General features: G+C 42.0%; 2 protein-coding genes across 6 annotated transcripts in view; both read left to right on the forward strand.

The window, feature by feature from the left end:
- Positions 1–5,785, forward strand: part of LOC125715699 (vinculin) — a 37,138-nt gene extending 31,353 nt beyond the window's left edge. For 2 of the 4 annotated variants that reach the window (XM_048987537.1, XM_048987538.1), the window contains exons 19-22: positions 1,546–1,758; positions 2,904–3,107; positions 3,465–3,569; positions 4,082–5,785. In XM_048987537.1, coding sequence (XP_048843494.1) covers positions 1,546–1,758; positions 2,904–3,107; positions 3,465–3,569; positions 4,082–4,228 — 669 coding nt within the window. In that variant the 3' untranslated portion in view covers positions 4,229–5,785. The remainder of the gene's footprint in view (positions 1–1,545; positions 1,759–2,903; positions 3,108–3,464; positions 3,570–4,081) is intronic. The other 2 variants (XM_048987539.1, XM_048987540.1) reach the window with 1 other exon arrangement.
- Positions 5,786–6,530: 745 nt separating this feature from the next.
- LOC125715883 (adenosine kinase-like) overlaps positions 6,531–22,531 on the forward strand; it is a 124,372-nt gene continuing 108,371 nt past the window's right edge. The window contains exons 1-3 of one of the 2 annotated variants that reach the window (XM_048987920.1): positions 6,531–6,699; positions 9,163–9,237; positions 13,919–13,972. In XM_048987920.1, the coding sequence (XP_048843877.1) occupies positions 6,644–6,699; positions 9,163–9,237; positions 13,919–13,972 (185 nt within the window). In that variant the 5' untranslated portion in view covers positions 6,531–6,643. Of the gene's footprint in view, positions 6,700–8,315; positions 8,469–9,162; positions 9,238–13,918; positions 13,973–22,531 lie in introns of those variants that run through there. The other variant, XM_048987921.1, reaches the window with a different exon arrangement.

The following is a 22,531-nucleotide window of genomic DNA, read 5'->3' on the forward strand; positions in this document are numbered from 1 at the left end:
CGTTAATTGAGTTACAAAAGTGTTCTTAGGTGTGTGTGTGTGTGAGCGTGCATTGAGGTGGGTAGGTGGCCCATCCTGGGTTGTTCCCTACCTTGTGCCCGTAGCCTCCGGAATAGGCTTTGGACCCACCATGACCATGAACAGGACAAGTAGTTACAGAAAATGGATGAATGGATTAAAAATCTTTCATAAAATACTTGCATGCTGTATACCTAACGATGATTTGATTAATGTCTAACCCAGTCCTCCTGTTTATTTATTTATTGTCTTCATCTGATTCTAGTCTAAATGTAACCTTGGAAAGAAACACGCGTGACAGTTGCCCACAGCGGATTTATTCTTGGAGGAGTTTTTGTCATAGGTTTGCTAGAGGGCACCAGACATTACTTCCTTGTAGTTTTCCAGTGTAACCATTAGGGGGCTACGCCATTTTTGATGACAACTAAGAGCCCTTTTAGCCCAAGAATGGATAAAATGAGTATTTCAGTTATTGTCAAAACTGTGGGCATAGTTTGTGAAATTCAAGGCTTTGTTCTGATAGCTGGTGAATTCATACAATTAAACATTTCAATTTCATACAATTAAAAATTTCAGGACACCCCCTACTATGGCAATTTGGGTGGGGGCCAGGCTGTCACACTGTGCTGCTGCCTCTGTGCATCTCATTTTGTGCAAATCCGCAAAGCTTCAGTGAATTGGTCAAATTAGTCAATTGCCAGGCGTGTGAAGGTTAGATGTCTTTTGAAATGCCTGAATGTAAAGACAGTGGTGTGCTGAGTGTGCCCGCATTTTCCCACATTAAATGAACCCGTTTTGTATGGTACCTGCTAACCTTCTATAGTTTTTCCTTCTCTCTTTGTGGCATTCCAAACGCCCCCAACCTGTGGCATTCTTTGCCCCCTGCCTGCATCATGTATTAAACTATTAAACTGTCCCCACTCTGTCCCCCCCACTCCTCAACTGTTTGTTTACCGATTGTCCTTATATTTGCTTTACTGTATATCTTTAGGACACATTACACTAAATATTTTGACAAAGACTCAGGATCAGTATTAAGAAACGCAACTTCAGAGGAACAGGCTTCCTCAGTCACAAAACAAATGCAATTATTATTTTTTATAATTTTTTCAAGTTGGTTTATTTAATATTTAAGGCACAGGATGCAAAAATAATACTTCTATATCAGTGGTAAAGTTTCTGTCCTTTAAACACATGTGTGGATGGTTATTGTGAATGTTCTGGTATTTCTGTTGCCTCCCCAGCTTTACAGAGCCCCGTCCCCCGAATCTAATTCCTGCCCACCTTCCCGTCCCTGTCCTGTAGACCAGCGTTTTTGAAACCGGTCCTCAGAGACGTCCAGACAGTCAGTGTTTTTGCTCCCTCCCAGTTCTAGGCAGGGAGCTGGAAGGGAGCAAAAACTTGGACCGTCTGGGCGTCCCTGAGGACCGCGTTGAGAAACAGTGCTGTAGACCTCCTCCTACTCCTCACACTAACTCTCTCCTTGTTTCTCCCTGCTGCCCTCCACCTCCTCCTCCTCCCGCCCAGCCCAGGGCCGCGGACGCGGCTTTCAAACCCGCTGCGGCGGATTTAGATATAGATGATGAGGACGAAGCGGATTTTGAGTTCGTCCTGCCGTCAGACAATGAAGACGATTACGAACCCGAGCTGCTCTTAGTGCCCACCAATCAGCCGGTTAACCAGCCCATGCTGGCCGCGGCTCAGTCGTTACATCAAGAAGCACGAAAATGGTCCAGTAAGGTACTCGATGCTTTGCCTCGCGGGCCGTGCTCCAGTCTGCATCCAGGCATTCGGAACGTTGATCCAGTGCTGCTGCATCACATCTGGGCCCTTGCTGGGAACCTCTGGCTATGTTGGAATGACAACTTGTTGTTGTTTTTTGGATTGCTCTTCTTGGTCAAACTGACGCTGGCTTCACAAGTCGTTGGCGCTCCCCTTTTGAATGCGTCCGGTTTGCTCCGGCCTAAAAGTGGTGGAGCTTCTCGGTGTTCCCACTTCAATAGATTGTGCTCGCCTGTGAAGTCATGGATGAGGGCTTCCCAGTCACGTATCAAGTCATGTCACGCGCCTGTTTTTCCACGATGGCTTTACTAAACAAACCTAATCGACCAAACTGGAGATTTTGGTCTTTTTGAATTGATTAACAAAAAGGAAGACTGTCTGCATGAAAACTAGTAATGTACCAAGAGGTTGTAATTTTATAGTGATGCGAGCTGTCCTTTTTAACTCTGTCTGTTTTATTTGAAATAAAAAAAACAAAGACTAACAAAGGGATACTAACTGAAAGTTTGGATTACTTTCCTAAATGTTTTTTTTTCCTTTTTGCCCCTCCATCATTAAATGATGCTAAAACACCCTTGCATTTTAGCACTGGTGTCAGATTTCCGACAGACACTCTTCCTTTTCTGCTGTGGATTACTAACAAGTTCACACACTGCATGTTGTGACCATTCAGAAACGTGTGCTTGAGCTGTATTGTGAAGTGTACAGTATCAAAATGACAAATTGTACAGCATTGATTGTGGGTCATTTTAGTAAATTACATGTTCAAATTATTTGCATTTGAATTTCAGTGGCATTCTTTAATTATGTGCAGTTTTGTTGAGAGCTGGAGGATTTGACAAACCATTTCCTCTTGAGTAGGGGGGTGTTCTCTTGCAGGATCATATCCATCCAAACATGCAGAAAGAAAGAACCTGAAATGTCTATTTTTATTTTATATATTTTTTTTACCCTAAGTATTCATCTTAACTCTAGAAAAAACCTGGTAACATTCTATACTATTGCTCTACGAAAAAAAACAGCTGGATAGATGATACATGTATTGTAAACGTGATGGTCTCATTTATATTGATTTAACAATTGCTATATACACCCCTCTTTAGGGTAATGACATCATCGGCGCCGCCAAACGCATGGCGCTCCTCATGGCGGAGATGTCCCGCCTGGTACGGGGTGGCAGCGGGAATAAGCGCGCTCTCATTCAGTGCGCCAAGGACATTGCCAAGGCCTCCGATGAGGTCACCCGTCTAGCAAAGGAGGTGGCCAAGCAGTGCACGGACAAGCGTATCAGAACCAACCTTCTGCAGGTCAGCATCCCTCTTTTCACAGCTTCCCACAGAAGCTTTTAAATTGCCAGTGTAAGTTCAGAAATTTTCATTTGGTTTTTCTCAATTCCAACACACTTGTGTTCTTGGCAATAGCATTCTTACTGTCTTACCTCACAAGAATGAACTCGGGATGCAATGAATCATGGGATTGTTCTCACTAGCAAGAGTGTCACTGTTGTATCCTTGTTTGGGGTTGGGTTGCACGTCATGCTAGGCCTGTGCTGGCTGCACTGTCATCTCAGCCATCCCAGTTAAATGGCTGACTTAGAGGTATTATGTATCTTGTCGAGTTGGACTGCATTGCCCGCGCGTAAATCTCAGTCCTCCTCTATACAGGTGTGCGAGCGCATCCCCACCATCAGCACGCAGCTGAAGATCCTGTCCACAGTGAAGGCCACCATGCTGGGTAGGACCAACATCAGCGAGGAGGAGTCGGAGCAGGTGAGGGTACCGCAGTGGGTGGGTAGAGGGTAGTTGTGTGTATTTACCGTATTTTGTGGGCTAAATGTCCCTTCAGTGTGGTAAAACCTGTTACTTATAACCTTGTGGGGATATTTTTCCAGTTTTCACAATATAAACCTCAGTTTTGTAAACATCTGTGAATGCAATCAAAAACTAAAAACTAGCAGTGTTTCTGTGTGTTATAATGTTTTAATAACATAACAATCAGGGATTATGTTTTTGCTTCTGCCCTATTTATTACAATTGTTTATATACATTCAGGCACTATATATGTACTGTCTTGAGTCCATCTTCCCTTGACTGTCCTGTGTTTTGCAGTTTTTTTAAACTGTTGTTAATCCCTCACTTTGTCACTTGCTGCCTATTTTGCACTGTGGTCCTGGGGGAGAGTTACCCTGTGCCGCTTATACCTCCATACCTCCAGGATGGGAGGGCAGTAACGCCTCTCTTGACTGGATAATATATCCTGCTGCTTTCTCCCTCTCCAAAAGGCCACGGAGATGTTGGTCCATAACGCTCAAAATCTGATGCAGTCTGTGAAGGAGACCGTGAGAGAAGCCGAGGCGGCTTCTATTAAGATTCGAACCGACGCGGGATTCACTCTCCGCTGGGTCCGAAAGACCCCCTGGTATCAGTGATTCAGGAGGGCGGACGCCCTGCACAGCCCAGGGCAGTGATGTCCTGGAATGGGACAGACGTGTCCCAATGTAAACATATCTGAAACAGTCCTACAAACCATCCCCTGGCTAGTTGACCACTTTGTAATTTTAAGTAATTGCTGCAGACCTAGAACTGTAGACAATCCAATTGCAGAAAAGTTTTTTTTCTAACTTTTTTTAAAAAAAAAAAGCGAAATTATTTTTCTTGTGTTGAATTTCAGAAGTTGAAAAAAATCTTGGTTTATATATGTGCATTTTCTATTTTGGTATCAAAGATTTTACATTTTTAAATATCTAACAGATGTCTAATTCTGCAAAAATATATAAAAGCTTATTTGAAAGAGGACTGTTAACTGTAGTTTTGGCCTTAAGACTTAATTTTCCTCACTACTGCTTGTCACCTGTCTGAACATTTACACATTTCACAATATGTTCTCACGTTATTTTTCACGCCAAGTTATAGTATAATAACTCTACAAAAACACTGTTGCTCTTCTGATATTTATTTAAAAACGTGAATTCTGAGTTGCGTTTTCGTCTTCTGTTGTAGCGGAAAATAGTTAACCAGCTTCCTGTATGTTACACTGTCATAAAATATACCAAAGATTTTGTTTGTGTAATTTTGTGCTTGAGCAATATCTGGAAACACTAAGGGCTACTTTAATAAGGATTGTATCAGCTGAATGTTGTGTTCTTTCAGTTAGTTTGGGTGGAATATTTACCTATCAGAGATTAGAAATTTAACATGAATGAAAATGGTTTCTTAGAATTTTGACTGAAGTTGTATAAAGAGAGGGTCCTTTTGGCCTTTAACTGTAAGCCATATGAAGATATAATACTTCAGTTGTATTACTATGAGGTTACTAAAGTTACTATAACATTAATGATGCAAATAAAAGGTCTCAGGCTGTTCCACTGTGTTATTATTTTTGTGATGCAAATTAACCTTTAACCTTTCCCCATATGAATCTATAGCAGGAAGGGTGGTCTCATCGAAAAATAGCATATAAATGACTTTTATTAATAAATCAAGTGATTTAAACTGGCATTGGGGGGGGGGGGTTAATTGGTGATATGTCTGAAGTTATGCAGATGACAATGCCTTGCATCAATCAAAACATCACGCGGAAGTGAAATGTTATTGCTAGATTAAAGGGAACATCTCTCTAACCGCAATGTATCATTTCATAGTAATGCAGTATATGTTGGCTAACTTAACGTGTAATGAAATGTGCAGTGGAAACGTGTAACTTCCGTTACATTGTGAATAAACTTTGAATGATAAATGAACATGAATACTGCAATTTGAATGTAAATAAAATACTACTACTTGTTTTTCTAGCATATTACAAACCTCTAGGTGCCTTAGGGTCTTACAGTTGGGTCTGAAGTTTGGCTCTAGTCAATGTATTAATTAAGATTTAGTGTTCATTGTCCAGCACGCTTGACAGGTCCCGATTTGAGTTTATTTGCAAAGTTGTCAGTTTCAATTGTACCATGTTGACACTTTTATAATAAAGCATTTTATAACATTTACTATGTGTTGTGATTCCACTTTATATTGTGGCCATAGAATGATTCTGTAATGAATATATGCCATCTGGACAGGCCATGGTATGTTTGTGTGTATTTGTATTTAAATTAACCATATTTATTTTGCACACAAATTCCTATTCGCCTTTACACACACCATTTCTTAAGCTATATTAGGAGAATATACCTTAATATAGTATAGTACAGTAAATCAGATTCATGTCCATAGACACATCCTATACCTTCTGGCGACTATAATTATGTTCCCAAATTAAACTTGGAAACGTTTTTATTTTATTAGTCGTTAAAAATATATATAAATGTGTAGTCATATTCTGCATTTTTCGAGGCTGTATGCTTGTTAAATGAAGCCTTCACCCCATTTCTCCAAAATATTAAGATTTAATCTATGTAACATAAATGCTGCATTAAATTTTAGTATATCATAGCACTACGGCAAAACTTAGCCGGTACCATCAATGGAATACTGCGGCCTCATTACAGATCTCCAGGCTAAGAAATATCTTCTGAAAGTAGAAATTATGATTAATCTTCATTTTGTGTCTGCAGTTATCGCACCGCATGCTTCGAGTAACTTCACACAAGCTTCCGACTTGGAGAATTAATGTGCCTGCGTATCTTTTTATTGCACATCTTCAGAAATCCCTACGTGATACCAATTCATTCACTGCGTCCACATGCATACGCCTGCGCTGCGTCCGCGGGGCCGAGCGCAGGCGGTGACGTCACCCCGCTGCGCGTGCTTGCCATCAGTTCGGAGATGAAGCTCGTGAACACGCTCTTCTGGATGTTCTCAACATCTCATGCATCTTCCAGAAGTGCTGCAGCTGTGCACTGACCATGGCTGCAAACCAATCTAAACCGAAAAAACCCAAACTGGATAAAAAGACTCTCAGGTAAAGTCCCAATCAAATGCGACGAGCGTTACGCCTTATTTTAAAAGCAAAACCAACGCATGCCCTGATAACATTATTCCCTGTAAATTAGAAAAACAGCTAGCAGGCTTTCGTTAGCTAGTTTGCCGTAGTCCAGATATTAAACGGTTATACTCTATCAGTTAAGCCAGAAGATTTAAAATGTTTGTGCTGAACATTTGACCATACACACCCTGTGCACAAAACAGGTCCGCCGCATAAAACGTTTAATATTTAATACTTGACTTTCTAATTCTTCCTCGATGTAAACTTACCTAGACAAATTCACTACAGTGTTAATAGCAAATTAAGAATGTTATTACATGATTTGGATAGCTAGCGGTCCTAGGGTAGTTATAAGACAGACGTCACAAAACGATCCGCTGTGGGGACCTCACAGAATGCTAATTGACACTGTAGTGTTTCTTTAATTGTTTATGTACCTTTACTAATTTACTTTTGATTCGTATAACAAACTAACTAGGCGTGTCCAGGAATATCAACAGTATACAGGCTACTCAGATTTTTATAATAATACTCTAGCTTCTTGTAAATGTGTAAGCTAAAGAACTTAGTAAGAGGTTGGTTAGTTCACACTTGTTAATGCGAAGTATCCTATTAGCGACAGTCACAAATGGAGCACAATGTGTCCTTGCATCCTTATAAAGTATCCAGACTGATTATATTAATCGTTATTGTACATAATAATAATACAAAAACTTAAGACACTAATTTAATTTAATTTAAAGCGGCATTAACACTTCTGCATATTTTATGAGGTAAAAGTTACTGATCACGAAAACGTTAACAAACGAAAGGTTTGTTCCTCTGGATTTAAGCAGATGTTTATTATTAGCATTCGTTTTTTGCTTGACGTGAATCTTAACTTGTATGCGGCTCGATTTAACTATGTGCACAAATGGGCACACGTATAAAAACGGGGGGTTGCGCAAACTATTCGCCATAGATAAATACAGGGTACAACAGAATTTCCAGTCTAAGAATTCAAATCTGTATCCTACAAGTTAATCTATTACTGGAGTTCTGCTGTGAAAGGAAGCTGTATTTTTCCTCCAATGCCAAGTCAACATTGAATAACGTTAATGTGATCGATTTGTTAAGGATGTTGGCCCGTTTTCTTTTACTCGTTTCTTCCACTCATTCATTACTACCGGGTTATGCCAAGAATATGCGCAGTAGAATTTTATTCGCGCACGCTGTACATTGTTTTACGAGACAGGCGTTACCGTTGCTACTTTATTGCACCGTTGACATGTTTATTGAGCTGTGCATACAATTTAAGAAATTTACAGCTTGTAAGGCGGACGAAAAAGGAAAGGGCAGCAATTGCCATCATTGGAGGTATTTACAACAGTTACTCGCTTTAGAAATCGCATTGCTCTTTTGTACGTTTTAGTTTGTCATATTATTTAAATGTTTTCCAAGAACGCTAAAAATCTCCCATGCCAAAATTCACGGGCGTAATGGTTTTTGAATACACCGCAAAAAGACACGCCATATACCTGATTGAGCAGATAGAGCCAAGCTGTCAATCTAGGCGCGCCTCCCACTCTTTCTGCATCCAATCAGGTACGAGAACGCGGGGGCTGAGGGTTCCGGTTTTAGTAGAGAATCGACGCGGAACGCACGCTGCTCGAAGATAAGGACCCTAACGTGAAGATAGCTGTACCTCGTTACTGGGCACTGTGCCGATCTCACGTTCTACACTAGAGAGCAATGCCAGCCGCAAGGTAACAGCCTGTTCCACGGGGTATTTTATTATAAATGTTACAGTAATGCTGGTTATCCGAGGGTGGGGGCGCAGGCGTTGTTTGTAGGAGTATTCTCTTTAAAAATAGGGTTTAAAAGCATTATTTTGGGAACCCAAAGTTATATAAATTGCGTTTTATTTTAATAATTTAGCCAGTTATCGCAACGCGTTTTTTTAGGTTATGCGACAGATATTACCCTAACAAATTTCATCATCTGAAGTCACCGTATTAAATTGTCTGTTCAGTTTAAAATAAAGTTACCAATGCTTCTCAGATCGTGAATTGTTTCCTTGGGGTTCTAATACGGTTCTAATGGGAAATCTGGAATCATCTGTTGCCAGTATCATAAAGTATTAGAACCCTGTGGTTTATGAAGGAATGGCACTTTTGATTCGTTTCAGTGTGGTATTCACACTAGCAGATGCTTATTGGGTTGCTTGGAATACACATGTAGACTTACACCTGTTTGCTTGGAACCTTCAGCTCAGCACTTTGTCACATGGAAACACTTGCTACTAAGCAGTGGTTGCTACCCATTAGAGCTGACTACGAAAGCGTTACATGTGAAAATTGTGGTATCTTTTATGTTCCTCAATTGTATTTTCTCTGGACGTTTTTTTCTTCATTCATTGTGATCCGAACACATGATTCCTTGTTATCATTTTCTCCTCAGCCAGAATGCGTTGTTTGGAATGGGAAACCCATTGCTTGATATCTCTGCTGTAGTCGACAAGGACTTCCTGGACAAGTGAGTTTTGCATACTTTTGCATTTTTATGTGGAACTAGACTTTGGTAATGAAGGATTCATAATGATCTGTTTCTCTTCTCCTGCTTCCAGTGTTTCTATGTATGGATTTATGTTAATCTGTATGTTAACTCGATGTTAAGTGGTGTTTTTTTTGTACCAATCAAAGCAATTCTTGGTTTTCCCCAGGGGCTTGTATTACCAAGCAGGATTTCTTGCTTAGCCGGATAATTTGTCGGATTTAAGGTAGTCTGGGCTAAATGTAAGTGAATGAAGATGAGGTCCATTTAATCTGGGCTACCTTAAATCCAACAAGTAATCCGGCTAAGTTAGAAATCCGGCTTGGCGATACAGGCCCCTGGGAGCTTGATAGTATAAAACAGGACAAAGCTGTTTTTGGTAAATGCAAGGTTCTGAAGTTGACTTTAGTCAGGGCGCTAGCCATCTCTCTAAGTGAGACATGTGCTATTAAGTTTAAACAGTTTGTAGCACTCAAAATACTGGAGAGCTCACTTAAGGAATTTCAGTAAAACACTATTCCATGAGTTCCAAGAAATGTGCTGACACTTGTTCCATTAGCAAAGTTTTATTAAATTAATTTCAGCTAATAATTCAGTTGAATAACACCTGCTCAAAAATACTATGTAAAGATATTCGCTCACATATGCTGACTCTCACTTTCGCTTTCTGCCACCGTACAGTTTAATGGGCAGTGCTATCGGTACTGCTAGCATAATGGTTACCCTCTTCTGAACCGACGTCCTCTCCCGGTTCCTCCATATCGACATCCCTCTTGAATTCATGAGTAATCGATTTTTTTTTTCCCCCCATGTGTGGTATCCTTCTAGCATGTGTCCAGCTTGGGGACAGACATCGTCATTCTGTGGCCCGAAAAATTCCAGGGCACTCTGTCTTGGAATCTCCCTTCTGTCACGCTACCCTGTGGTCGCATGCTTAGCTGAAGTCTGTCGCTTGTGGCTTTGAACCAGTTAGAAGAGCGTTGCATATCTTGCTGTGTGCAGAAGTTAGCCTGACAGCTAATATCACTTACACACGTTTCAGGCTTGTGTAAGATTAGGCTGCCCACAAGGGCTGGGTAATCAGTTGGCCCCTGGAGCCCCGAGGTTTTAAATCCCTTAACTACTTTTTATTGTTTTTTTTTTCTTTTTCTTCATCATTGTCTCGGGGGGAGGCAGAAGACTTGCGACTGTTTAACCTTAATTGCTGTCTGATGATGACATTCCTAAATCTTTAAATGCTTTGTAGTTTTTATGGGAACTAAAATTAGTTTAACTGAATTCCCGGGGGCGGCATGGTGGCGCAGTGGTTAGCACTGTTGCGGCACACCTCAGGGACCAGGGTTCGAGTGTCCACCACGGCTCCATGTGTATGGAGGTTGTATGCTCTCCCCATGTCGCCGTGAGGTTTTCTCTGGGTACTCCGGTTTCCCCCTACAGTCCAAAAGTATGCTGAGGCCAATTGGACTTACCAGATTGTCTGTAGGTCTGCATATGTGAGTGAATGGTGTTTGAATCCTGGGCGCCCCATCCTGGATTGTTCCCTGCCTTTTACTGGTATTCGTCGGGATAGGCTCCGGACCCCCCGCAACCTAGAATAGGGTAAGCGGTTACAGAAAATGCATGCATGCATGCATGGATGGATGGATGGATGGATGGATGAATTCCTTGGAACTCTCTAACCACCCTGTCAAGCCTGGTCCTGCATTTAGCTATGCCTGTAGTCCCCCCACCCATCTTTTGTAGGAAAAGATTTTCCCCCGGGAAGCAGTTTAAATGTAATATTTTTGGTCCTTCCTTCCATGTATTACATTTCAAAATGCTAATTGAGGAATAAATGTATACAGTTACGAGAAAATTCCAAAAGGGTCACAAACTTATCTGGAATTCTGCATGAATGGTTCCTAAAATATGGTCTCATCTCTTCAGTTATTGTTGTGAAATAATAAAGTCTGTGTTATTTAACAAATAAACTCAGCATGCACTGCGTATTGGGCCAGTGTTTGGCTCATCGAGTCAGTGCATGTAATCAGGTTGCCTAATATAGTGTCACCATTCTGTCATGTTACGTTGCCATCATTTTTTGAACAGGTATTTTAAATGGTCAAGAAAAAAGAAATGGGGGGGGGGGGGAAAGTACATTGGTGAGACTGAAAAGGTTTACAGTGATTTCTAAAGAGCGAGGGCCTCGTACAGTCCTCAGTCATGCCACTAATCTGAAAATGGAAGATATTCAGCACTGGTGCTATTCTGCCTTTGAGTGGGCGTTCTACAAACAGCAGTGCTGAATATGCTATATGATTCCCAAACAAGTGACAAAGCACCATAGGATGGCAGTCATGGCAGTCAAGAACGTGCGAGAATATATAGCACCAAGTAATGCTTGTGTTTTGTCAGTAAACCGTAAACAAAAACATGCTTATTGGTGGTTACCATGGAGACCACTGTTCTCCATAAAAACCATTGCTGTCTTTGTCAGTCTAGATAAGAACTACCTGGATGTTCTACCGCACTACTGGAACAAAGATTTGTGGACAGATGAGGAGTTGAAATGTTTGGTAAATGAGCAACGCTTTGTGATTGGAGATAGCAAACAAACATCAAAACCCGGGCAAACTGTAAACCTTGGTATGCGACTGCTTTGCTGCCTCAGGGCCTGACTGACTCAAAGAGAAGAAATTCTGTGTTTCAAAACAGTCAGGTCAGTGTCCTGACCTTAGAGCCTTTGAAATGCCGTGTTTGAATAGCTGTCTTGATTATTTTGAGTTGGATCATTGTAGGAGCCATTGATACAGAAATTCAAAGAATTCCAAAACATTTATCTGTATGTTGGTGTTCCTTATGCAATGCTGCTAAATTTATTTTTGAAAGCAATAAAGTCTGCCTTCTTTATTTTCCTGTGAATAGAATAAAATGGTAAGGGGTGCGCGCTGATGACAGTGTGTTGCTGTACTCACCACATGACAAACCACCTCAGGGATTAGGACCCGAGTGCAGCCTGGCAGCGGGAGATGCCTCACCACCACACTAGTTCAATTGGACCCATTTGGTTTTTTTTTCCCGGTGACTGTGTTAGTCCTGCCACCAACCCCCAAGTTATTCCCTGTAAGTTGGAGGACATCCTTATAGGACTGGATGTACATTAACATCATACCCAGGACGAAGTAGTTGTGGGTTACGATAGAGTAGGGTCACTCCTGCCATTGACGGTATTGGAACCAACGACCTTCCGATTGCTGATACAGATCCCTAGCCTCAGAGCCACCCCTTCACCAAATAGAGTAGAAGCTTTATAATCATTGTATACTGAGTACAACAAAACTAGGAATCCTTCTGTTCAATGTGCAATGAGAGAGAAAAAGAGGTAAGAAATAACAAACAAAAAATGACAAAAAAAAACAACTTGCTTCTACATTTCTCGGTGAACACTGTAGCTGCTGTTTGCCATTTTATCACAACAACGCTCCGTTGGAATTCAAGACTGGAACAGGGTTGGGTGGATTCTCATTTAAATGTAAATATGGTATAAATCTTTGGCACGGCAGTATAATGTACGGTCATGCGTCATTTACCAATAGGGATATAATCTGGGAAATGCATCTTTAGGTGTTGTCGTTATTGTGAGATCAGAGTGTACTTGCAAAAACCTATAGCCTATTACACACACAGACTACAGTAAACTGTTTGCTTTATAAGTAGGAAGAGGGTGCTTTAGCAAAAAAAGTACAGTACTGTAAATACATAAACCAGTCGTTTGTCATTCTGAAGTATGCACTGTACATTACTGTATGCGTTATACTTTTATACGCCTGGCAGCGCAATAGGTGTGTTGACACCAGCATCACCACAAACACGAGTAATGCGTCGTGCTACAATGTTATAATGGCTACGACGTCACAAGGCGGTAGGAATTTTTCAGCTCTATCGCAATCTTATGGGTCCGCCGTTGTATATGTTGTCTGTCACTGCTATAATACAAATGGAACTCGATGAATAACAAGTCAAGCTGGGCTTTACTTGTCATACCATCCATATTCACATTTACAGCAGCGTGGCGAAACGCTTCCCAGGACCAAAAGAGGGAGGGATGGGTTCAGAAAAGTGGAAGAAACGGGACAGTCAAGAGGAGCAAGACTGAAGGCTTTTTATTTCAGAGTAAATACAGCCAGAAAAATAAAATGCACAATAAGTATGATAAATGAAAAGTAAAGAAAAGATGTTTTAAGGTCTTTCGGTTTTGCCGAAAGTCTCAGATTTCAAATGAGTTTTATACACGAACAGACAGAAATCATCGTTTTCTGGACACTCTGTGGCCTCTGCTTGTGGAGATTCTTCCTGTTTATCAATTCAAAAAATGGAAGAACATAATTTATGATGTACTCCTCCCTGCTCGTGTAGCTGTTTCTTCTGTATAATCATGTATAATTATTCTTAATTACCCTATATAATTATACAGATATGATGCTTATCCAGTGTGTGATATATAGTTATGGTGAAACGCACTAAAGTGTAAGCTGAATGCACAATGAAGCAGTATTGGGTAAGCAGTGATGGATGGATGGATGGATGGACACTTGACAGATCTATACTCAGGTGTGCTGATTAGTCAACCAAACGCAGAAGTATTTGCACGCAGTCATAACTGACAGTTCCCTTGTTTCTGCAGGTATGGGCTGAAGCCGAATGACCAGATTTTAGCGGAAGACAAGCACAAAGCACTGTGAGTCTTTCCCCGGGATGAACTGTCTAATTACTCTCTGCCTCGGCTGACTGAGCTCTCCTGTTAACTCCAGTGACCACCTCTGTGCTCTTTCTGCCGAAGCCGTGCAGCTAGTGACTCCTCATAACTGGCATCGCTGTGAAATTTAGTTTGAAGTTTCTGACATCTTGCATTTTTAAAGTATTCCCAGTACAGAAAACGAAATGGTCGCCATGGTAGTTGGATGTTGTCAGAATTTCTTTTTACCTTTTATGCATAAATATTTAAATTTATTGATAATAACCACAATTGCTGTGTGGGGATCAAAATCCGTATTCACTTTTCTGTATTCACAACAATTCACAAGGATGCACTCTGCCACATCCAGGCACCAGGCAACCAATGAACATAATCTTTCCAGGCCCATGTGACTGCTGGGCCCCTCTCTGTGTTAAAATGGTTGTTGGATGCTGCGAGTTTCTCTGGAGAAGCTCAGTAGTGTGAACCAGAGGAGTATTCCTGACAGGCATAGATCCCCACTGTGAGCAGCTGCTAGTAAACTGGGCTGAAAAACAAACCAGGCCCCTGTTAATTGCGGTCAGTAAATCCCTTAAAAGGCTTCCGATGCTGGCTTTAGCCAGAAGACATGACCCCACCTGGATAAATCAAGGAAAGCCCATCCGTATCACAGCTGGAATCACAGACAGGGCCTTGAGTTTTGAACTCAAATGTCATGTGGCTTCTGTCATCTGGTTCACTGCTCCTCTGGTCCATATATGGCATGTGAGCATTTACACAGAAGATATCAAATATCTTGTAACACTTGACCATCGTAACTCACTTCCCGCACACAGCTGGACATAAAAGCACATAGTGTCCATGAAGTGTACATTTAAATATTGTAAACCACACAAGGCCCACGTCATTTGTGTCTAGTGGAGTTTAGCGATGCAAAAAGCATTGTGGGTATTTGTTTGTTTCTTCCCGAACGCGAAATCTATACTGCAGGCAACTGGAATCTCTGTGCCGGTTTAAGGTCAGATGTGAGTGGCAGTCAAACTCCCGCATGATCGTGAGATAACCCAGTTATCCCCGTACCTGTGGGGCGTGGGACAGGCCGTGCAGGTTTTGAGATCCCATAGCTTGCTGAACCAGGCTCGTGACCTCGCGTTCCTGCATCTGATTTTTTTTTTTATCGACGGCTGCAACGCCTCATCAGGCGGGCACGGCCCGTAGTTTCCTCTTGTCTAACCGCCGCCTTCGTTCCTGTGCAGGGCTGTGGCTTTTTGGTCTGTTTGCTGAAAAGGGAAGTGAGCGTTGTTTTTTAAGGCCCAGACTGTATAATCTACGGATGACTTTATTTACAAGGTGTCACTGAGTACCTTGGATGAATTAGTCGTTTATTAATCCCGTTATGTCTCACACTGTGTTCTTAAATGGCTTTGGCCACTGTGTTGTACAGGCAACGCCATATCTAAGCTGGTTATATTTACTAAAAGCAAAGTGTCAGGCTTTCCGATAAAATACTACGCCCATCGTGCCACGGAGCCTGTTTAATGAGCCGTGCTGCTGCAGTATGGCACAAATCTTACTGCTGCCGTCATTGTGTTCCCTAAAACGGGGATTCTCAGGCTCTCACAGATGGTGGCTCACACTGGCAGGAAACGCTGCGGACTCGAATTCCGCTCTTCCCATGTGCAGAGGGTATCTCTGCCCTGCGAAAAGAAGTTATTTGAATGGCTGAGTAGTTTCGTTTTGAGAGTTTTTTTCCTACTAAGGCTGTGTTGCTTACCACAGCCAAATGTCGTGTTGGTCTCTAATGAAACCGCAGACGGCGACAGCTGTAGAGGCTATATGTAGCTAGCATATACAGTAACTGCTGAAATTGAATCTTGAAGTTGTGGTTTTTGTAGGATGCTGTGCGCATTTTAATCATGTTTTATCCGTTTTTTTCCAGATTAAATGTGAATCTTTATTTTTTGAGTACTGATTGTTCTTAATTGCTGAATTGAATAATAATTAGTGATTTTGTTTTGATTGGAGGGGCGGCATGGTGGTGCTTGAGTCTCCACCTGGGTCACATGTGTGTGGAGTTTGCATGTTCTCCCCATGTCGTCGTGGGGTTTCCTCCGGGTACTCCGGTTTCCCCCCACAGTCCATAGACATGCTGAGGCTAATTGGAGTTGCTAAATTGCCCATAGGTGTGAATGGTGTGTGAGTGAATGGTGTGTGAGTGTGCCCTGCGATGGGCTGGCCCCCCATCCTGGGTTGTTCCCTGCCTCGTGCCCATTGCTTCCGGGATAGGCTCCAGAACCCCCGCGACCCAGTAGGATATGTGGTTTGGACGATGGATGGATGTTTTGATTGGTTACCTTTGGATTTTCTTTTAAAATGTCCTTGCATGGTCGATGCACTTCTCTGTTGCCTTTCTGCAAATGACAAAAAGGACTTTCGTTGAATAAGATGAATAAGTACAGTAGCTGGTGTATGTTCCCATTAAGCTGTTTCGTGCTTCTGATGATGGCACTTCACACAAAATGTTCTGGTTAAGCATCCCGCTGGGTAAACGGTTAACGTTGCATAAAAGTATTAGCTAAGTAACTAAGGGCGCTTTTCCACTGCACCAAGGCCCGTACTTTTGGTACTTTCCTGACTTCAAGGTGTTGGTTTTCCACTGGCGTAAAAACTTGTACTGGTACCGAATGACATCACAACGCGAGGTGAGGTATTTTGCAGTGAATTCAAAAAATGGCTGCATGTAATATATTATACGGCTGGATGGTGTGCAAAATTAGTGCCAACATTGCATTGTTATGCACGTGTAATTCTTACATAGATAACTAGCTGAGTTAAGATAAGGCTTTTTCTCACTTTCAATTCTGTATACAAACATTATGGCGCAGGGAGTTTACTCTGGCATAGGAAAAAAAACCTTCGCTCGCTTTGCAAGTTTAATTATTATTCCTTTTATTAATTGTCTAATATACATCTAAAAATCAGTTTAAAGTTTACCGTTTGCATGAGTGCTGCATGCGTTCTTCGAGACAATTGTAATAATTTTCATTTTTGCTGTTTAAATCACTCCTAGATGGGTTTGTGAGAAATGCATGAACTCCTTTTTGCTTTATAAATGCTCTAATATTTACTACAACAAAATGACATCGCTATATTTACAACCTAATCGTATCAGCAGGACAGCACGCTATATGCGTGCCGTCCTAGTATATGAAACAGAATAATTTTTTAAATTTCTTGTCATGCCAATCTGATCTTCCTGTGTCTGTTCTTCTGACCAGATAGCATTTATTTATTTTACTTTATTTATCCTTGTTTTCAAAGTTCTTAGCTGTTTTCAAGGCGCCAGTTGTATTGGGTTTCAGAGGCAGGCTATTTGCGTAACCAATCGACAAAGAAAGCATTTCAAGTCCCACCCCAAAGTACCAAAGTAGTATCCCAGCTGGTTTGGCATTTTTGGTACTGGAACTTTAGGTATTGGTACTTGTCTGTAAGCCAATAGAATTGGGAAGGTACAGAAAGTGCGGCACTTGGTGTGGTGGCAAAGCACTTGTAGAGTAAAACGGTTTTTGACAGATTCCAGATAGGAGAAATATGGTTTTATTAACTTTAAATGAACTTCGGATCAGTGTTGATTCCCTGGCATCAGGTTATAGCCGTAAGCTGCGTCACGTGACGAGCGTTGTCTACCCTGTTCACCACCTTCATTCTATGTCATGCCACTACACTAGAGGGGCGTGGTTTCGATGTAGCAGACCAACATACAGAGAGATAATAAGTGTACTGAAGCAAGTGCATGAGTTATTTTAATAAAGGAGAAGCCTACAAGCAGGACAGACCGGGAAGCCTACAATATAAGCGTCACTCACCATTACATGCTAATGAAACACATGCATTCCATAGCAAACATTACATAGCTACAACGTTTACTATTAACTGGAATCCACAAATGCAGATATTAATCTACACTGTTTATAGATAATGTTGTATTGGCGAAACGACGTTGATTATCTGTGAAGTACATGGCCAGCTTCAGTGAGAATGGGCTATCAGTAAACACCCTGAGCAGCTTTAACGCGCTTGTCATCCTCATTTTATTCCGCCGGCTAACTTCCCTTTCGTCGTTCCGTAAGACTGACGCCCAGTGCTGTGTTTGTGCTGGTAGTGTAGCTTGACCCAGGCTTCTCTACTGGAGTTGAGTCGTGGCGTAACATATTTGTCGTTTTGCCATTTGAGGTATATTTTTGCATTGATTAAACTAATCTCATGTGTTTTTTTTTCCAGGGTGTAGTGAGAGAAATTTTAATTTAAAAAAATTTAACTATGTTTTCAGTTAGTTCATACACCTGATTTGAAATATAATGAAATGCCTAAAGTATGGGATATATTTGAGAGAGCCAGTTCAGCCAGTCCCTGGAGCAATTGGGGTTAAGCGCCTCACTCAAGGGCTCAATGGTGACTCAACTCTGCAGGCTGTGGAATTTGAACCGGCAACCTTTCAGTCATAGGCACAGATTCCTAACCTGCAGAACGACATACTTCCCCCTGAAGTTTTTGAGAAAATTTAGGGTTTAACGTAGTGTTGGTTAATCAGTGGCTTGCCCAAACTGCTGAACAATTTGTGGTGCAGTTAGGTGAATCGGTATATTTATTTATTTATTGTGAATCGGTTTATTTGTGTTTGGTTTGTTGTGTTTGTCCTTTCACTGGCCTGACAGTCCAGGGTGTATTCCTGCCTTGTGCTCCATCTAATAGGCTCCATACCATGAGTGCCCCCGTACTGGATAAGTGGATGGATGGATAATTTTATTTTTTACAGGTCAATAGATGTAGTTAAACTGCATTTAACAGTTCGTGTGGTCCTTTTGGGTTTTTCAGGGGTGTATCATGCTTTTTGTAGTTCTGTTGAATTACCAGATAGAGATGCAGCACAAACTGCTGTAATACTCCCCCTGCCTTTTAAAATAAAAAATATTTTGTTGGGTATTTGCAGAAGTTGAATATGTGCAGCCTGAAATTTTACATTACAGCGTGAAGGTTATTTGGTATCAAGTTATAGGGCAGTACCCATAATGGCCTGCCGGTGGCAGCAAAAGAATATAAATTCATGCGTCTGACCAAAAAAAGAGAAATCATTTTTTCATTTTTGCTCCACTTGTGTATATCATGGATAACACATTTTGGCCATTCCTGCTAACGGAGGCTTTATTATTGAGCTTAATAAAGGTTTAGGTAGCTGTATCTGGAGAAACAATGGTGGAATTTATTCCTCCGAGGATTTTGAATTCGTAGTTCTTTGAAGTCCTAAACTCGGTCCAGTCTCAATAGCTTGCACTAAAACAGCCTAGTATACAGTATACAAACAGAAGCCTTGCTCAGCACTTTAACAGTTTCCCAAACAACTGTTTTTGAAGAACATTGTCAGTTTTATCTCTTTGTCATAGCTGCAAATGGCTTCTTTGGAAGGTATTTCATATATGCAGCTACGCAACCTAAGATTTGAACTCAGATCTGATAACATCTAGTCAGCAACAGACCATGTGTTTAAGATCTCACTAAAGGATTAATGATTAATCCCTTTTTTATTTAATTTTTTTTGCAGTGCCTTTTCCACTCGCAAAAATAGAGATGTTTTCCTGTCACTTTCTTTATGTACAGAAAGCCAGTAAATTCTGCGTTATCGCATTTAACCTTCTGTATGAATAATTCACTGGCATTTTATTACCCAGTTGCCATTAGCATGCAGAACAGGGAGCCTTGTAACCGAAAAGGCTGAGTCAGTGTATTCTCAGGAGATTGAGACACAAATCCCACTATTTACCCCTATAAGTGGAGATGTTTCCACTCAGGCGAAATATTGCACTCATCACTGTGATGTGCTTTTTCTGGGACGCTATGCAGAGGTCCCCCTCCATGCTGCCTGCCTCCCCCCCCCCACCGCCCCCTTCCTTGTTAGGAGCAGATGCTAAGCACCACGGCCTGTGCCTTTCGCGTTCACGCCGCGACCCGTACCGAAAGAGAAGGTGGCTGAATCATCTCGAAAGCTCAGAGGTCTGTCACAGCCGTGGGAGTCCACGTGAGGGTGCCCGCGTACATGTCCCGCACCGACCTGCCCGCAGCTGATGCTTTTAACTGTGGCGCCTCTACTCACCCCCCCTTCCCCCCACCCCCAGATGACACCAAAACCGCCTGCCCAGTCGCTGCTGCGCATAGCACTTCCTCGTGAAATCCACTCGATCCCTCCAGTGTCCCCGCACTGCAGACGCGGTCCAGCCTGCCGCTGACCCGTGCGGTTCGGCTGACGCCAAACGAGCCTCTCGTCTGCGGCCCGATCGATGGCCCCAGCCCCGGCGCCGTACTCCGTATGTGTGGGCTTCAGCTTCCTCCGGATGCCGCTGCTTCCATTGTCCCTCCATCCATCCCTCCTGGTATTTTCGGGCTCGGAGGAACCTGTCGTCTGGCTTTCTGCTGCAGCTTGATGCTCGCGATAGCATCAGCAGCGTTGCGGTCACCCATCTGTCTCTTTGTCGGTTTATGTTTTGTTTCCCCCCTTCTCGTTTTTTTTATATGTGGAAAAGGGGGGATCTTTTATAAGCTTATTTTCTTCTTAAATAGTAATATGTTTCTCTGTCACTTTATTTCAAATAATGGATTGAATGTGGAATGCTTTTATGGTTTGGAAAAAAAAAATGAATACAGCGTTCTGTGTCCTGAAAACCATGCTTTTCCAAATTACTATGTTCCTAGCCAAAATGGGCATATGCCAAGATGTCTGTTTTCCTTTCCTTATATTAACAGGGAATTATTAAAACATATGTTTGTTTTATTTTGCTTTATTATCCCGAATCGTTTTTTTGATGTATTTAAGCACGCAGCTGTCCCAAGAACCCTTGCAATTTTTTTTTTTCCCCCAACGTTGCATGTGCAGAGTCTTTCTGGGTGGTGGCTGATGCAATCTCAATTGAGACCAAAGTTCTGCATTTTGATCTTTGTTGTGCAGCTCATTGTCCAGCAGGTGGCACTAAAAAGAGCAGCAGGCATTTAAAATGTAATAGCCGTATAAGTAGATTATTAGGTACGGAAATCAATTGTCCTTTTCCCCCCACAGATAAGAGTAAATGTTTCTTTGTTTCCTTCGATTATTCATTTTTAAAGGATAGATAGGGTAGGTGCTGTTAATTCTAGCATGAGAACTGATGTGGTGTTTATGGTCTTTAACCGTTTTAGAGAGTTATGATGAAGGTGTTTATCTATATGCCCTTCTCAGAAGTAGACGGTATGAACCTAGTAGTTGTAATGATAGATGGGCATCTCCCTTAAAGACTCTTTGGGGGAAGACTGGTTGAAACCACACAGCTGAATTATTTTTGGGTCTACGCTCCCCTAAGTACCTGGAATGGGCTCCCAACAGAAGACAAAAACATTCTCTTTGTGTTCAAAGTTCACACCAGGCCATCTGGTGTTCTCCACATGGAGCTGAATTATTCACATGGAACATTATAAATCGCCACTTTTCCCTGCATCCACTCTGGAGACCAGAGATGGTCCTTATTCTGAGTCCCGGCCTTAGGAACATTAGCCTAGGAGAAAGGAGGAAGGTTTACCTGTGTTCCTTTCACCCGATTGGTGTAAAGCAAGTCAGAGGAGTATCACTGCCCTGATGTCTGAGCATGTCTGCTAGCTACAGATCTGGTCCAGGTTTATTTCTGTAGCAATTGACAGCTGCTCAGAAACGCAAACAAAAAAAAATATGGTGACAACTTAGGAATATGGTGATGTATGTTCAGTAAGTATGGGTTGGGAATGAAGACAACCAATATGGGTCATGTTTTAATTTTAGGACTTCCTAGAAGAGTGATTAGATGACCTCAACCTTGGGTGACGGTGAGAGTGATGGTGTTTGTGTTAGGTTTTCTGGGACTGATCTGGTAGCACGGCAAATGAAAATGATACCAGAATATTCCTGTGAAATCTGATGGGCCAAGCAGCGCAGATATCACCGGCACTGCGGCAGCAGCTGCAGGAGGGCTGTGCGTAGATACTGATTTTCCATGGATGTGCGTGGGTTTCCGTAGCGGGTCTGAGCAGGTGTGTTTTGCATACGAGGGCGAGCGTCCACGCCCAAAACTGTGAAACGCTTTCACACATTTACACCTGAAGCCCTTTACGCGACGTAACTTCATGCGAAATCTCAATGTTTACGTTCAATATTTACGTCCCGAGCTGGCTTCCTCTGGGACACGTCTGCGATGATGTTTTTAATTATGGCTCTCCCCGTGAAAAAGTGCTGCATGTGAAGGATCCATCCGGTGACTTTGTTAGGGATGAAAGCTCCACATCTCCACCCCACATGTGCCTCTTCCATACAGGCCGTGGAAACAACCAGTGTGCGTCCCTCCTTTCTTTTTGGTCAGTCCGCAAACTGGAGGGGACAAAGATCCCAAAATCTCTTTGACCAGCAGCTAGTGATTCCGGCACGTTTGGGAATGGCCTGCCAGAAGACGCCGTTGAATCAGATTAGCCTTTTTAACTCTGTGCCATCCTGTATTGGGCGTGGTCCCATGC

The sequence above is a fragment of the Brienomyrus brachyistius genome, chromosome 20, assembly GCF_023856365.1.
Source record: "Brienomyrus brachyistius isolate T26 chromosome 20, BBRACH_0.4, whole genome shotgun sequence".
Taxonomy (NCBI): Eukaryota; Metazoa; Chordata; class Actinopteri; order Osteoglossiformes; family Mormyridae; genus Brienomyrus; species Brienomyrus brachyistius.